Raw genomic sequence first — 16,119 nt, 5'->3', positions numbered from 1 at the left:
CATAATCTTAAACGATAGCTCACGTGCGGCCGGCAAAGTTGGGCGGATTGCTTGTTAGGGGTATACATAAAGAGTTTTAAGAATTCATCTATTTGAAAAAAAATGCATCTGGAATTTTTCAAGTATTTTTTACGTACTCAGCGTATGCAAAACTATAACCTCCATTGAGCTTAGAATACCAACGGTGGGACACCCTGTATATGAGGTAAAAGTATTCAGAACTTTTCCTTTTTGTTTTCACATATTTTTTTATATAGGTATATGTAAGCTCTTTCAGAGAGAGATATTAAAATTATTTTAAAATGATTAAATTATTTTAAGTTAGATTAAATTTCAAAATGCATGCACCAAGATTAAAAAACTTACATAAAAAATCATGCTCAATAAGGTCAATAACTCTCCATTACTTATTTGATTTTTATTAAATTGTCGGCGAATAGCAACGTCACTTTATTCATAATCATATGTCAATCAGACACTAGATTCTAGAATTGATAATTATTTTTTTCTAATACAGTACTCTGAACACCGGAACGCTATGTTGTACACACAGTTGTACATATTTTACACTTCTTAGGGCGTATTCAGAAAGAAAGCTTGAAACTTATAAGCGCTTATCGGCGCTTGTCATGTTCATATATTTTCCTGTCAGTGCTGGTAACCCGCGCAGGAAAATATATGAACATGACAAGCGCCGATAAGCGCTTATAAGTTTCAAGCTTTCTTTCTGAATACGCCCTTAGTTATTATATATGTAATGACAATGACATCTGATGCACGCACAGATCTAGGATCCACGGAATATTTTACCATAGATTATTCGATCTCTATTCGATACAACCTTCGATAGTATTTAACTGTGGTATGTATTTAACAAAATAAAGTTAAATAACCATCTTGATTATAATGTCTCGTACTCCAGTTTTTTCCTGTTATATCTGCACCCGTCTTTGTTCTATAGCGCAATAATACATAACCGCTATTATACTACTACTGTGTCTTTATTTCACAAGCTTAATTAACAAGGCTTTAATAATTACAAAAATACAACCAAAAGACGTTTTACGCGAACAATTATTAATTGACCCATTGTGATGTGGCTTCACTTCTCACTTGGTAGTTTGGCTAACCTCAACGATTACTCAACGAATAGTTTCTACCTACGTTATTTAGGCGTTTAAAATTGATATTATAGTACGCCTGCATTCGCGTATGATTGTGACCGTTGACACATCACGTAGTTTATCTCAATTATGTATCCAAAAGAGCCGTGTCATTGTTTAGTTATGCATTTTTTTAACAGGAAACAAATATAGCCTTGTGTGGATAATATGTGACACAACTAACTCCGATTTAATTTAATTTTATCTGAAGTTTGGATTCAAGTTTTTTAATTTTTATTTGTTTTTTTTTTATTAATTGATGGTGATGCAAATATATGATAATAACTATAATAGCTTTATATTTTTTCCTGCATGAATAGATTATCAAAACCAAGACTAGTGAATGTATCGTTTTTAATTTTTATTGTTATGTTTTAAGTGGTTAATGGTAAGTTAGTATCCCACCAAAAACATTTTCATGTAAAATGTTGCCAAGACGAGCCCATATGACTCGCACTGTCAAAAAGTTATCAGATCTCATGTAGAGCCAAGCTTCTAACTCTACACGCCCTAACTCTACAAGGCCTAACTTCACAAACTCTACACCTTAGTCAAAATATGTGGCTTTTGGCTATTTATTTTTTCAATATTTTCAATGTACAGAATTGACCCTTCTACAGATTTATTATATGTAAATAGATAATATTCCGCGCAATTTTAGGTATTTCCGCGAATGTTATTAATTATTGAGATAAATTCAAAATACACTAAGAAGTTTTAAAACGTGTTTTAATATTTTACTTTCTGAGCATTTTATGAGTGCCCAACTTATAAAATTATACAAAACGTTCTCAACCTTGTGAAACTAAAGTTACAAAGATGCGTTATTAGTGTATTATTACCACAGATAACAAATTACAAATGCGTTCGCTCTACACATGTTCACCGTTTAAATGTAACATTGAACAAATAACAGTAACAATTTGATTGCAACCACTGTTATATAAGTTCCTTACAAAATATTTGCCCAATAACGACAAGACCATGTCAGCGTGCATTGTGAAGGATGTCTTCGATCATTAATTTACATAAAGTAGGTTAGACTGTAAAAAATAAAGAAATACATAATACATATGATATAGTCATAAATTTCCTGTAGCAACTGGTTATTGTTATTTAATGATAATAATTGATGCTTTATTAAACAGACGGCAAATGCTACGCTACGAACTATTTTTCAATGTTGATACTGTATTATGTATTTGATAATGATTGGGATACCCATCACACCTCAGTCATCAGGCAATACGGTTTTTTTTTTAATTTGTTGCATTATTATATTTTCATAGGATTGAGATTTATAAACATGTATCACTAGGAATGTATAATGTATATACTTAGTTGATCAGAAAATGTTATTTTGTGTGGCAGGTGAAATTCTGTGTCTTGGTGTTTCTGTATTCACAATAATGGGAATAGCACTTACTCAGAAATTTGCTGTTATATTTATTTTGTTACCAACTTGTCTAAAGCCCACCAAAACAGTGGCCCTAATTGATTGTCTGTACATGTTAACAATTCCATTCTCTTAGGTACTAAATGTATCCAACGTTGTGCAACATATTTAACATTGTGGGTACGTTTGTTGGAATGCAAGGATTTCTTATTATCCCATTTAATATAGCGTTTACTACACTTGATTTGTTATGACAAAAAAATAGCTAAAGTTAATCCGATCTGCAGACGTTGACCAGACACTACGGCATCCGATAATTTTCCACGTGATTGCTTCTCAGAGATGTTTAGTTGCTATGGGATTGATATCATTTTTCAATACTATTTTATACACGAGCATTTACAACTTCTATTGATAGGACCAGATATTTATCTATTATGAAGGAATTTTTAATGTTTGAGTGTACTTATAAGTTATAAGAAGTACAAAATTAAAAGGTATGGTGCGATTCAATTTAGACATTATCCTACCGCTATTTACTTATTCCAAATGCTAATAAACATTTAAAAGTTTAAGGCGAAGTAATTCTTTCTATGTACTTTATTCAGTAATCGATAGCCTGTACCGCCTGTACGCATGTATTACTCCATATAACACCTTTACCTGTCCACCGACCATTGCTCAAGACAAGCATGACGCACGTGCAAACGACTCGAGCGAGGCCGCCTGCTATGTAACAAGGCCTTATGCACTATCCGCTAGCGGCTATCCACATGGCTAACAGTAAACAAACTAGCTAATGTAGTGGTCAATTGATTACAAAAATTGCAGATGCATTCTACTACAGAAAAGATTAGTTCGGATATAGTAGAAATTTAGAAGAGGACAACAAGGTTATAATATGAAGAGGAGAACAATAGAAAATTGAAATCAAAATTGTTTGATTTACGCTGTGCAGATAAAAATAACCTGATAATGTAGTGACCAATTGATTACACAAATTGCAGACGCATTTTACTACAGAAGTATTAAGATTAGTTCAGAAATAAGAGTAATTTATTAACAGAGGACAACAAAGTTAATTGAAGAGGAGAAGTAAGAACAATACAACACATAGAATACATAGAACACGTATACAACTGTAAGAAAAGCGAAACCAACATTTGTTTGATTTACGCTGTGCAGATTTTGGAGGCTGAGAGGGGTGTAGCAGGGGCTTAATTCATTATATTATATTATGTAGCTATAAAATATATTATATTCAGAACAATGCTCCAAGTTGGGGTTGTAGTTAACTGCGTAGCTACTAGCTAGTAAAGGTCGACTGAATATAAATACTAGAGTCTTAAATAATATCCGATCGAATAAATTGTTTGTGGATAGTAGGTAAATAACATTTATTTATTATTCTTAATTGAAAAATAAAAAGGTATAATACATTTTTATGAATTGTATCACAGTATTACAATATGTGATTGTATGATGCACTTAAATTGAAACAAAATCGTTTATAGTCCGGGATACATCGCCAATTTTTGCAAGTGATTACTATCAAGCTAATTTTTCGTGAGTAGCTTTATTTTGATGAGATGCCCAATAATTTCATGTACGAAACTCTCGATTGTGGTAGCTTACAGAGGTAACAAGGATACAAATTTTTGATTTGACGGTTCTCAAATATTTATTACGCAATTTGTAGGACAATATGTCTGTTGAATTATATAAGTATTAAATAAGTGAAAATAAAAAAATCTGCTGGTTAGTAATCATTTATGATGACTTCGTTGTCGATACACATTCGAAAGGGGGACTCTTTGATCAAACCATAGATTTTGTAGGACAAATATTTTTTCGAATAATTTAGATTGAACAAAAAAAAACATTCGGTTAGTAATTAATATTTGAGAACCATCAAATCAAAATATTTTATCCTTGTTTCCTCTGGTAGCTACCACAATCGAGAGTTTTGTACATGAAATTATTGGGCATCTCATCAAAATAAAGCTACTCACGAAAAATTAGCTTGATAGTAATCACTTGCAAAAATGGGCGATGTATCCCGGACTATTAATTTTATCCTACTAAAATTAGGTATGAAGTAGGCTTTGAGTAGACAAAGAGATCAAATCTGATCAAAGAGCAATTGACTTTCTATACAAATTGATTTTACTTTCAACATAGGTATTACATTCGTATTTCGTTCCCTTGTCTGTTTTCATCGAAAGTTGCGGAAGAAATGCGATAAGCTGACATTTTTATAAATGAATTTACTTCCTGAAGCTTAATATATAGACAAAAATTCAATAACCAAGCTTCCTCAACTTTTAAGCTGTAGTTTTGTCAATAAAAAGAGAATTGTAAAATGCAGGAAGTTATTCGATTATTTTATGTAGGCAATTATGAATTGTGTAATCAGAATACGCGTCTCTTTAATATTCAACGGAAACTTGCGTTTGATATTATAGGTCTATAATTTAGGTATATAATTATTTGCAAATAATTTGATAATTTAAAAATAATTTTAACTGGACGAAAATCCATTCGTTTAGTGTTTTAATCTTGGTAAATATATAAAGACTTATTGCTTCTCTATCGTTCTTCTTCTTTTCGCTCTCTCTACTCGACTCCTAGACTAGCGGGTTTGAAAGGATTCGAATTTTTTTAATTTTTTATTTTACTCGCTTCAATGTTAGGCCCAAGTTACAACTGGAGTTTCATCGGAAAATTATAATAATATGACTATGAGCAATATTATTGTGTAATATTTTATTATATCTTTTGTAGTTAGTATATGCCTAATTTCCTAAACATTTTTTTTTATCTTTTTCAAAAAGAATATAATTATAAAAATATTATTAGATAATGTCTATAATAATGATAAATCCGTCTAACGTTACTAACTAGCTGTCCCGATAAACGAATTGTTCTGCCACTCTTATATGAAAAAAAGATGTTGGTCGATTCTCAGACCTACCCGATAGGCACATAAAATCTCATGATTATCGATCCAATCGTCACAAGAGAATTTGATATTATATTATGTAGAGAAGATATATTATTAATTATTTACTTCCTTTTTTTGCTCCATGTCTAATGCACGTAAACTATGGCATAACGATAGTGCATGTTTTGAATGTTTATTGAAAAGTATTATATTCGAAGATCTTGCTAAACAATTGAATAGATCATGCATGTAGGTTGAATAGATCAGGCATAGGTGAACATTAAATGCAATATTTACTTACCTACATTTCATTATTTATTTTTACGTTTATTTATACATCGTTCTTATGGCCATAAAAAAGTTTATTCATTTTGAGTAGAACAAAACCGGATATCGTGATGAGAGTCAAAGATACAAGGGCAACTTACCGGTTTCATAATGATTCTCCTCTCGTACTGAACAGTAATTATTGGCAATGACTGGATCATTTTATAGTGCTCGTATCACTTGAATTCAAAATATACACTATACAGTTAGATTGAAATGAAACTAGTGTAGTGTGTCGTTGTTATAATGAGCAAACGAGCCAACACCTTATTGTTGCTGCTTTGACTTGTCATTATCCACGTACCCAAAAATTATCACGATTAAGTTGGAGAAAGAGTATATTATTACCTATAAGTATGTAAAGATAAGTAGGATTGATAGTAAAAATCTCTTTGGTAAGTGAAATAAATAATCGTACAATAAGAAAATTTGAAAAAGTCCTAGTAACGTACAGTAATTCATTCAATGTAAACGAAATGAAAACAACTTGCTGAAAACTTGCTTTCTTGTATCTTTTCATTTAAGACGTATCTGATAGGTTACTATGTAATAATGATTATTAATTATTATTATCTCATTTCTGCATTAGCTAATATTGATAACTGATAATACTCTCACACTTGTAGATATTTTCAGTCTGGTACATTTTATTAATGATGTGGTTAAGAGGACTGTAGAAAAAGACCTCTTATAAAAATGCTTTAAATATATATAAGGTATGTTGCATAATAGTCCGGGATACATCGCCCATTTTTGCAAGTGATTACTATCAAGCTAATTTTTCGTGAGTAGCTTTATTTTGATGAGATGCCCAATAATTTCATGTACAAAACTCTCGATTGTGGTAGCTACCAGAGGAAACAAGGATAAAATATTTTGATTTGATGGTTCTCAAATATTAATTACTAACTGAATGTTTTTTTTTTGTTCAATCTCAAGATAATTATCTAAATTATTCGAAAAAATATTTGTCCTACAAAATCTATGGTTTGATCAAAGAGTCCCCCTTTCCAATGTGTATCGATAACGAAGTCATCATAAATGATTACTAACCAGCTGATTTTTTTATTTTCACTTATTTAATACTTATATAATTCAACAGACATATTGTCCTACAAATTGCGTAATAAATATTTGAGAACCGTCAAATCAAAAATTTTTATCCTTGTTACCTCTGTAAGCTACCACAATCGAGAGTTTCGTACATGAAATTATTGGGCATCTCATCAAAATAAAGCTACTCACGAAAAATTAGCTTGATAGTAATCACTTGCAAAAATGGGCGATGTATCCCAGACTATAATGTATGCATGACAATTTTGAAATATATTATATTTTCTTAGACATGAGTCATGACCAGCTGTGTTCCTTAAAAACTTGAACATTAATTTTGATCTTGTTTATTTTTATGAATTAATTAGGTACTTAAGATAATTCGAAAAATGTGTAAAGATTAATTAAAATAAATAAATATTATAAGAAACATCATTATGTAAAAGGTTAAAGGTTTATTGATCAATCTGAAAGTTGCTTTTTTGCGTTAGATACTTTTGCAAAAATACTTTAGTTAAAGTGTAAAAGCTAGAAAATATTTGTATAAAAACAATTTGCTAGCAAACTATAATAGCGACCCTAAATTAATTATAATTAATAGACGCATATAATTGTGGTGTGAACATATTGTATTAAGCACATTTTTTGGCATTTTTCCCAAGGAACTGCGCCGTTATATTCATATGAATTAATTTTGTAATATTAAAAATGGAGTTTTGTTCGTAATTACTAATTAGATAACTCAAAGACTTATAGTTGAATGATTCTTTATATAAGACAAAGGTACCTACGTAGCTAGTTAATAGTTATACAAATAATTATAAACTCAAGTAGGTATTTATTATTATAATATACATACTTTTATATATATTTTCATCTCATTGTTTCATCATTTATGGACCAAACGAATTATTTAGCATTAGATAAAACGTATGAACAATTAAATTCCTGCATTGCAAAATAACAAGGTTAAATTTAATAGTTTCTTAGAACTGTATGCTTTGATTAAAATAACAATAGGTGAAACAAGAAATGTGGTATCGATAAGGATAAAATCTTGCACTGGTTTGCATAATATTTTGGGCTATACTAAAACAATTTACCTCATAAAACTATTAAGCAACAATGATATGTCCACGAGTTGGTAATCGATAACGATTAATTAGTGTTATCAGGCTTTATAACAAATGACCCGAGATTAAAATACATTTTAAGTTGTGACGTCAGCTGGCGACAATCAGCTGTAAAACAGCTGCGAAGCCGCGGGAATAATTATTTCTTTTGCAGCAACCCTGGGAGGCTTGATCCTACGTCGCGTAATTTATTCGATGTTTTCCTCGCAGCCTCGTTTTTTTTCCAACTCGGGAAAAAAGAGCCCCATTAAATATTTATGAAAGCATTTATTCTATTTATCGTTTTTGCGTGATTGCGCGGATTACAAATGATTTATTATATCTAATATAATATCTGTGTGCCACTTTTAGCTAACGTCCATTGGGAATCTATAGCCGGCCAGTCACGTAACTTGGCAAATTCAGGATATTCCCTTTGCAACTTATATCATATAATATGATACGTTGAAAGTTATCTGCCGACAAATATATGAAAAATTTACGTTATTTCTACTGTTAAGCCTTCTTTAACCTTTTTCTATTCCCAGTTCGTAAAGTTCTACCTTAAATCAATATATAGATGCAGATGATGCATACTTTTTAAGAAAGGCATGCAAATGTACATGAATTCTCATGAACTAGGTAAGTACGCATGATTATAAGAAATCCAATTTCTTCTTCTTCAATAATTAGCATGTATCACTGCCAACATAACTATAATAGTAATACCTAAAAATATAATACGTTCTAAAAACCATTAAAATAGTACATTCCTAAAAATTTAATATGTCAGCCATCACAAAAAGCACTGCGCATTATCATCGCCCACATTACATAACGAATGCCCCTTTTAAAAGGGGTCAGGCTGCACATGCACCAGATGTATGATTGGTCGCAAATAAATTCGAGGCAAAAAGTAAAAAAAGGATTGCATTTCATCAACCGGTTCCATAGGGGAGTCGGTATCGATTTTAAAACCCTATAAAAGACTAAGGGAGCTGGGGTGAACGCACCTCGCGGCACGCTACACGGATCAGACGCAACTCTCAAGGATCATTCGCTAAATGCGGCTACCATCTGCCTGAGCCTTCAGAACCTAAGTATAAGAATATTAACTAGGCGCATCGCATCATCATCATCATTAATTCGTAATAAATATAACCCGCTACTGTCTTCAGATCCTCCGTTTGTCCTCTAAGATTATCTAGAATACTGCCTTAATTTTGAACATTTGAATTTTAATAACAAGTCAAAGGACTTTATTTTGAAATATGTAAACATGAAAATTATATTTTAATAACCGGTTTTTGAACTTTGAAACCACTTACTTAGCTATGTCAAGTAAGAATATATTAGATTAATAGGATTATTTATGGAAATACTTAGCCGATACAAATAATAAGCTAATGTATTTTAGAGTATTGAATATTGATTTATAAAATTTTAAATTCGTAAATGAATAAAAGGACATATACATTATGTTGATCGTGGTCACATTCGTATTAATTATCGCATTTTTATTGAACATTTTCTTTGTTCCTTAGACGAATTAATAGTGTCGTACTGGAATAAGTATAAAATATTTGCAGTAGACATTCAGGCTTTACTTATTGAGTTGTATAAAAATTATGCATGGCATAATAATCCAATGAGTCACTATGGAAAAGTATTCAAACAATGAGGCATTACTTGGCGTGTAAACATGACGCCCTGTCTCCAATGTCAGCTGCGCGGAAAATCAATATTCTTCGGACTATTTCGTGAGATTGATCACGTTGCAGACTCCCAGCAAACTCAATGTAATAGGGTAGATAAACTTATTCTACCCTAGGTTACATCTATAGGAGTTTATATCAAACGTTTTGTTTCCATCACTCACCATCTAGCATGCACCGGCGAGAATTAATGCCTTCTTCATCGAAATCCTCTAGTATCCCAGATTTATCTCGCGCCACATCCATTTTTCACACACCATTAAGCACCGTATCACATTAATGCACTATCACAGTAAACGCCATCACATGCTTTAGCGACCACGAAGATATTTAATAAATATTTTAAATAGACGACTATCGCGCACAGTCCGTTCAATGTCAGTATCGAGTGGACAATCAATTATGCGACACCCAAAGAGGAGTCGTGTCGCAAGACTCGCAGGCTAAAGCGGACTCGAAAACGCAGGGCGCATGCGGATTTCGCCTGCGTTTTTTGTGTAGTACGCATGCCGCATGCGCGGACTGAAGTACTTGTCGATACGGCAGGCGTAGTGGCGTCGACGGGACGCTTTGCATCACTGAACTCGACACTATACTCTGTAGATCACACTTCATGTGGAACATTAAATCAATTGCTCACCGACGTTAATTGACCAAGGACATTATGAATTAATATCACACGACAGTTGCGTGAAGACAGGCAATCAAATTATTTGTTTTTGTAACATATTAATATTTATTTTCATCGTTTAATTGCACAGGTCTAGCTAACAGCCTATACACAGGTCTTGTACCTAGTTTAGGCGATTGTCGTGTGTCTCATGTATGTAAACTTTTTATAATGTGGGTCCAAATAAATATTTTTTCATTTTTTTTTCATTTTCAATTAAAAAAAGCAAAACAAAATAATAATAATTAAAGAAGGGAAATTGATATTAATTCGATACGTAAATTAAAATAAAATAATAGAATAAAAATATCATACCTTTACTCTAATACACATAATTGCGCTTACATTTTTGTAGGCGCATAATTTTGTAGGAAATAATTTAATGACAAAATATATACACGATGATACGTTGATACATAATTATATTCTTTTTTATATACTGTGTTTATTATTATTTTTATGTTAAATACTGTACATTACATTCTATGTACCTACTAATTTCAATTTAAATTTTTATACTTTAAGACTATGTTTAATGTACCTATGCTTTAAATCTACATACCTACTAATATTATAAGTATTAGTATTTTTCACTATCAAGTATTGTATTTTTTATAAACTCAATTTTAGTACACTCACGATTATCTTGTGCTTGAAATCCTCTTCTACGTTCAAACGACATTATAAAATATTACTACTGAGATTATGTAATTTGGGAAATAGTTAAGTAACAGTTAATCTCATATAAAACTATAAATTAGTATTTAGTATTAATATATTTATGGTTTTATTACAGGTAAAGTTATAAGGAAATATGTAAAGTTAAATTATTATTGATGATGAAGTTAATTAAAGTGAGAACTATACATTGAAATTACCTTTTGTAGTCAGAAGTGTATACATTTTTTTACATTTTAAGCAGTACCTAACGACTTATGGCTAGCTATAAATATTTATTCCGTATAAATAATGACATCATTGCTATATGTGGTTCTTATTTACCATGTTTAAAGTCCGACTTAGTTAACGTATACAGGGTGTCCCGCTATTGGTATACTAAGCGCGAAGGAACTTGTAGTTTTGCATACACTGATCACGTAAAAAATACTTAAAAAAAAAATTTTACGTCCAAAATTTCTTGCTAAATTTTTCCTGAAAATCCATGTTTTCTTCTCTAGCTTCGCGCAGCCGGCATATACCGCTTCTCTAATATGAGCATTTTATCTATGAAAACATAATCTTAAACGATAGCTCACGTGCTGGTGGCAAAGTTGGGCGGCTCGCTTGTTATGGGTGTACACATAGAGTTTTAAGAATTCATCTATTTGAAAAAAAAATGCGTCTGGAATTTTTTAATTATTTTTTACGTACTCAGCTTATGCAAAACTATAACCTCCTTTGAGCTTAGTATACCAACAGTGGGACACCCTGTATATATGATGATGTGAGAATTGTTGTAAAAAACTTGTTGGATGACGATTGTTTTTACATTCAAATGTCTCGTCAATGTTCTTTATTAAAAATTCAATCCACCATCTTTCTTTATTTTATGATGAAGACGATTCCAACAATAAGTATACTGTATACCTACCTATAACAAAGCCTACTACTTGCAAAAGCTACACAATTGTATGTACATATTCTATCACTAGCATCAAAGGGAAATAAAACAAGAATTTCGTATATACGGATATACCTAAGTGAAAGTTAATTTTGTTTTGACTAATATGATTAATATCTATGAAATATTATAAATGGTTCATAATTATTTATTTGAATTGCATCATAAATAAACTCAGGTGATGGAAGAAAATTCAAAGAATGAATCTATTATGCTAGTTATAACTTATAATATTATCTTTTTCGGTGATAATTAAATTAGTTCAATTGCCTAAACGGTAATCAGATAAGACTTTACCGGATGATATGAACCGGATAATAAATAAAATCGATTATTATTTACGTAATCAATGAAGCACAATTGATGTTCGGATATATATTACGTTTAAGGCGAAATGAGACCCAAAACAGACGTTTCGAGTCCACGGAGAATTAATTTTTTTCTTCAAAAACTTTGAATTTGATTTTTTTTATTTATCGATTTATTTAATTGAAGAGTTTGTTTAGTGACGTTTGGGAACCGAAACACGATTGGCAAAATTTGCCTCGATAGAAAAACGTTGTGAAGTTGCCCAAAAATTAAACAATCAATCAATTTCATTTGGACAATAGTAAAGTAATATCAATGAAACTTTATCCACATCCACTTCCATTCAATTCTTGAGTGACGTACGGGATTAGATTTTTCAATTAATACATCAGTAATTAAAAAAAAATATATTTATAAACTATGAGCAAAAAATTGCGCGCAGGCCGGTCGCTTCCGCCGTTCCGCCTCCTGTTAGTCGACGCCAACGCGTCTCAGAGAGCAGTCCTGTACAACTTTTTCGCGCGGTGCCGTTGTCTACTCGCATACGTGATTTAGTGTTAGTGTTACTAAAGTTTTTCATAATCATGGTGAATTTTGGTGGCCAAAACATTGATGGTGAGAACATTAGGAAGAAAATGTTGCGAAGGCAGATGAAGAAACTATAGTTATTGAATCTAAATAGGTAAGTTTAATGTTTATCATGCTTATTTATATTTATTATGTCTTTCGGTCGCTACAAGTCTAAAGATTTCAACTTCAAATATTTTGATTACTAGGTATATGTTTACAAGTCTAAATTGAGAAACGCATAAATGAAAATCTGGTGGTTATTTTTATTTGTAATAAGTAATATTATTTTAGTCATATTTTGAGATTTCATTACCTATTTATGATTTTTGTATTAGTACATATATGTTTACAAAGTCTGAATTTAGCAACGCACAATTCAAGATTTTATAATTTTATGCACTCTGTCTTTATTTTTATTTATAATTTTATTATTGGTATAAATAGGTAATGTTTTTGTTGTTTTTTGAGATTTCATTTTCCAATAAATACACTACTGATTTGTGTGTTTATTTCTAATAGCGAAGTGCGACCACGAAAAATCCGATGTGCAGCTTGCAAGCCAGGACGCAATAAAGACACGTTGGTCTTTTAGACCAACCATGATTACCAGAAACTGATGTGGATCTTCAGACAGTTTCACATAGTACTTTTTTTGTGTAAGTTTATTCTTATGTCATTTATTTATCTTATATATAAAAATGAATCGCAAAATGTGTTGGTAAGCGCATAACTCGAGAACAGCTGAACCGATTTCGATAATTCTTTTTTTATCATATTCCTTGAAGTACGAGGATGGTTTTTATGTAGAGAAAACGTAAATATGTACCACGGGCGAAGCCGGGGCGGACTGCTAGTAAGTCATAAGATTGAAGATAGTGGAATATTTCAGACTAGTGTAAGTTATCACTGACGGGTAGGTAATTACCAGTGAGATCAGAAACAATTTTTATTTCAACCCTATTGCGTATAACTTTTTTTTTATTATTATTATTGTATTATAACTATTGTCTGAGGTCTTTCACTGCACCGGTAATTGTATTTTTTTTACTTATTAGATATCATGCTATTTTAGGCTTATTGCTGATCTACTAACAATTCTATACACATGTGAGCAATCCCAAGACAATGCATAAGAATAATTACTTATAAATTTTATATAAAAAATATTTGAAAAATTTGTAGTTATGTAACTATGATGCCGACAATCGACTTTTTTACGAGCTAGGACAATAGAGCGATAAACGAACGGACACAGCTGCGAAATTTTTTACTAATTTTTATAAAAGCACTTGTTATAATAATTGCGGTCAACCGTAAAATTTTTCAAACAAAAGAACGATTTTCTCAGAAAGTTTGCTATGTATGACGCCGACAATCGAGTTTATTACGGCTAGGATAATAAAGCGACAAAGGAACGTACACAGCTGTGCAATTTTTTCTAGTTTTGATGACAGTATCTTTATAATAATCGTGGTATTATAAGAGGTATTATCAATTAATTTTTCTCATATTATAACTTATTATGGTTGTTTCAGCACCTCAATGCACAAGGATAGCTCAAAGTAACGGGCAAGAGACATTTATTTACGGAACAAGGTGAAGAAGTCGTATCAAGAAGATAAACATTGGAACAATAAAATGGTAACAAAACCATATATCAAAATGTCGGATATATTTATTCAAAAATAATCAAAATTGTAAATAATATTTTTTGTCTATTATTGTTTTTTTTTTCAATAAATATGATATAAAAACAAAAACCCATTTTTTTTTTAATCTTTTAAAACCGATAATAATGTAAAAAAGAAACGTAAATAGCATTATTCTATTATGTATTTTTAATACTTATCATATTGTACGTAAAGTCCCCATGTCGAAAAACTATAAAATTTGTTTACAAAGATTTGCAAATAAGCTAGTAACGTAGGTAGCGACAATTCTAACAATAACAAATAATTACATCATAAAATAATTTAGTTAAAACAAGCTCACTTTTTGTAACCAGATTTGTGCCAATTAAAAATCGACCTTCGTGCAAAGGAACAAAGGTCGATTTTTATAGTTCGATGGGCCCGGCAACGAAAAGACGTTGCCGGATCGCTTTACTCAGCTTTAACCGCGCGAATATAAGAATATAATGGTACGGGAGCCAGTTGCAAACTTGGTTAATTATTTCCTCTCAAGAGATAATTCGTCAGACGCCTCAGAGTATAGTATTATAAAGCCTCGTGAACGTCAGCTGGCGCTCGGATGGGGGGGTGAGCGGTTGTAGCCTCCCACGCACGTAGGAAAAAAAATGCATTCATTCATTCATTTCCTCTCAGCTAAAAATTTGTCAAATTGTAGCTAACCCAATATCTCAACGAAAAAAAATAATCAGCTGGTTACAACATGGTGTATTATACGTCAGCTGGTGTCTCGAACATGAAAGAAAAAATTTATTTTCCGTGATTTCCTCTCAAACAAAAATTTACCTGATGATAGCTTATATGTAACTGTGGATAAATATATAGGTCAGCTGGCTGTATCTTGGTGGAAAAACCGTCAGCTGATACGGGAGGCTACAACCGCTCTTCCCCCCAACCGAGCTCCAGCTGACGTTCACGAGGCTTCATAATACTATACTTTGATGCATTTTACTAATTACCGCTTGAGAGGAACTTGGTCATAAAATTTGTTCCTGGCTCCCGTACCATAAGTAAAGTTCATTGAACCTCCGTTAGTTCCGTATGTTTCCGTCATCTATTCAGTTGTATGGCGTGGCGAGGGGATTTTTGTGAAGCGTCCCGCGCGCTCTTATGCTCCACCCAGGGGGCGTAGCCCAAAAGGTGCACAAGCATGATTGTATTTCGCCTTAAGATTAACAATGGTTCATTCAGGTACATTACAATGGTCACATTATTTTATTGGCCGGGAGCGAAAGCTCCTTGCGTAAGAGAACGTAAACGGCTCTTAAAATCATTAATAGACTAACCTAATGACTTACATCATTCTTTGAAGAGCGCCGAGACAACAATGGTCTTTACGAGCATGTTTTGTTGTTAAATTTTATATGTAATTGAATAATCTATACTAATATTATAAAGAGGAAAAGTTTGTAAGTATGTATGTATGTATGTATGTATGGTTTTCACGCAAAAACTACTGGACCGATTTCAAAAATTCTTTCACCATTAGAAAGCTGCATCTTTACTCAGCAACATAGGCTATATTGCATTTTCAAAAAAATTAGAGATCCT

The 16,119-nt window shown here is 31.8% G+C and overlaps 1 protein-coding gene and 1 long non-coding RNA gene across 3 annotated transcripts in view; one reads left to right on the top strand and one right to left on the bottom strand.

The window, feature by feature from the left end:
- Cen (cerebellar degeneration-related protein 2-like) overlaps positions 1-16,119 on the bottom strand; it is a 78,828-nt gene that overhangs the window by 11,667 nt on the left and 51,042 nt on the right. The window contains exon 1 of one of the 2 annotated variants that reach the window (XM_090105821.1): positions 9,875-10,201. The exons of the other annotated variant lie outside the window; for it this stretch is intronic. Coding sequence (XP_089961947.1) covers positions 9,875-9,956 — 82 coding nt within the window. The 5' untranslated portion in view covers positions 9,957-10,201. Of the gene's footprint in view, positions 1-9,874; positions 10,202-16,119 lie in introns of those variants that run through there. 2 annotated transcript variants of the gene reach the window in all.
- Positions 12,826-14,629, top strand: LOC149905727 (uncharacterized). The gene is made up of 3 exons (XR_016457049.1): positions 12,826-12,992; positions 13,400-13,536; positions 14,416-14,629. It is a non-coding gene; the product is annotated as an uncharacterized LOC149905727 (long non-coding RNA).

The sequence above is a fragment of the Colias eurytheme genome, chromosome 9 (assembly GCF_061535395.1).
Source record: "Colias eurytheme isolate Ceu_HAF_F1 chromosome 9, ilColEury1 Martin Lab GWU primary, whole genome shotgun sequence".
NCBI lineage: Eukaryota > Metazoa > Arthropoda > Insecta > Lepidoptera > Pieridae > Colias > Colias eurytheme.
This window is presented reverse-complemented; position numbering and strand designations above follow the sequence as displayed.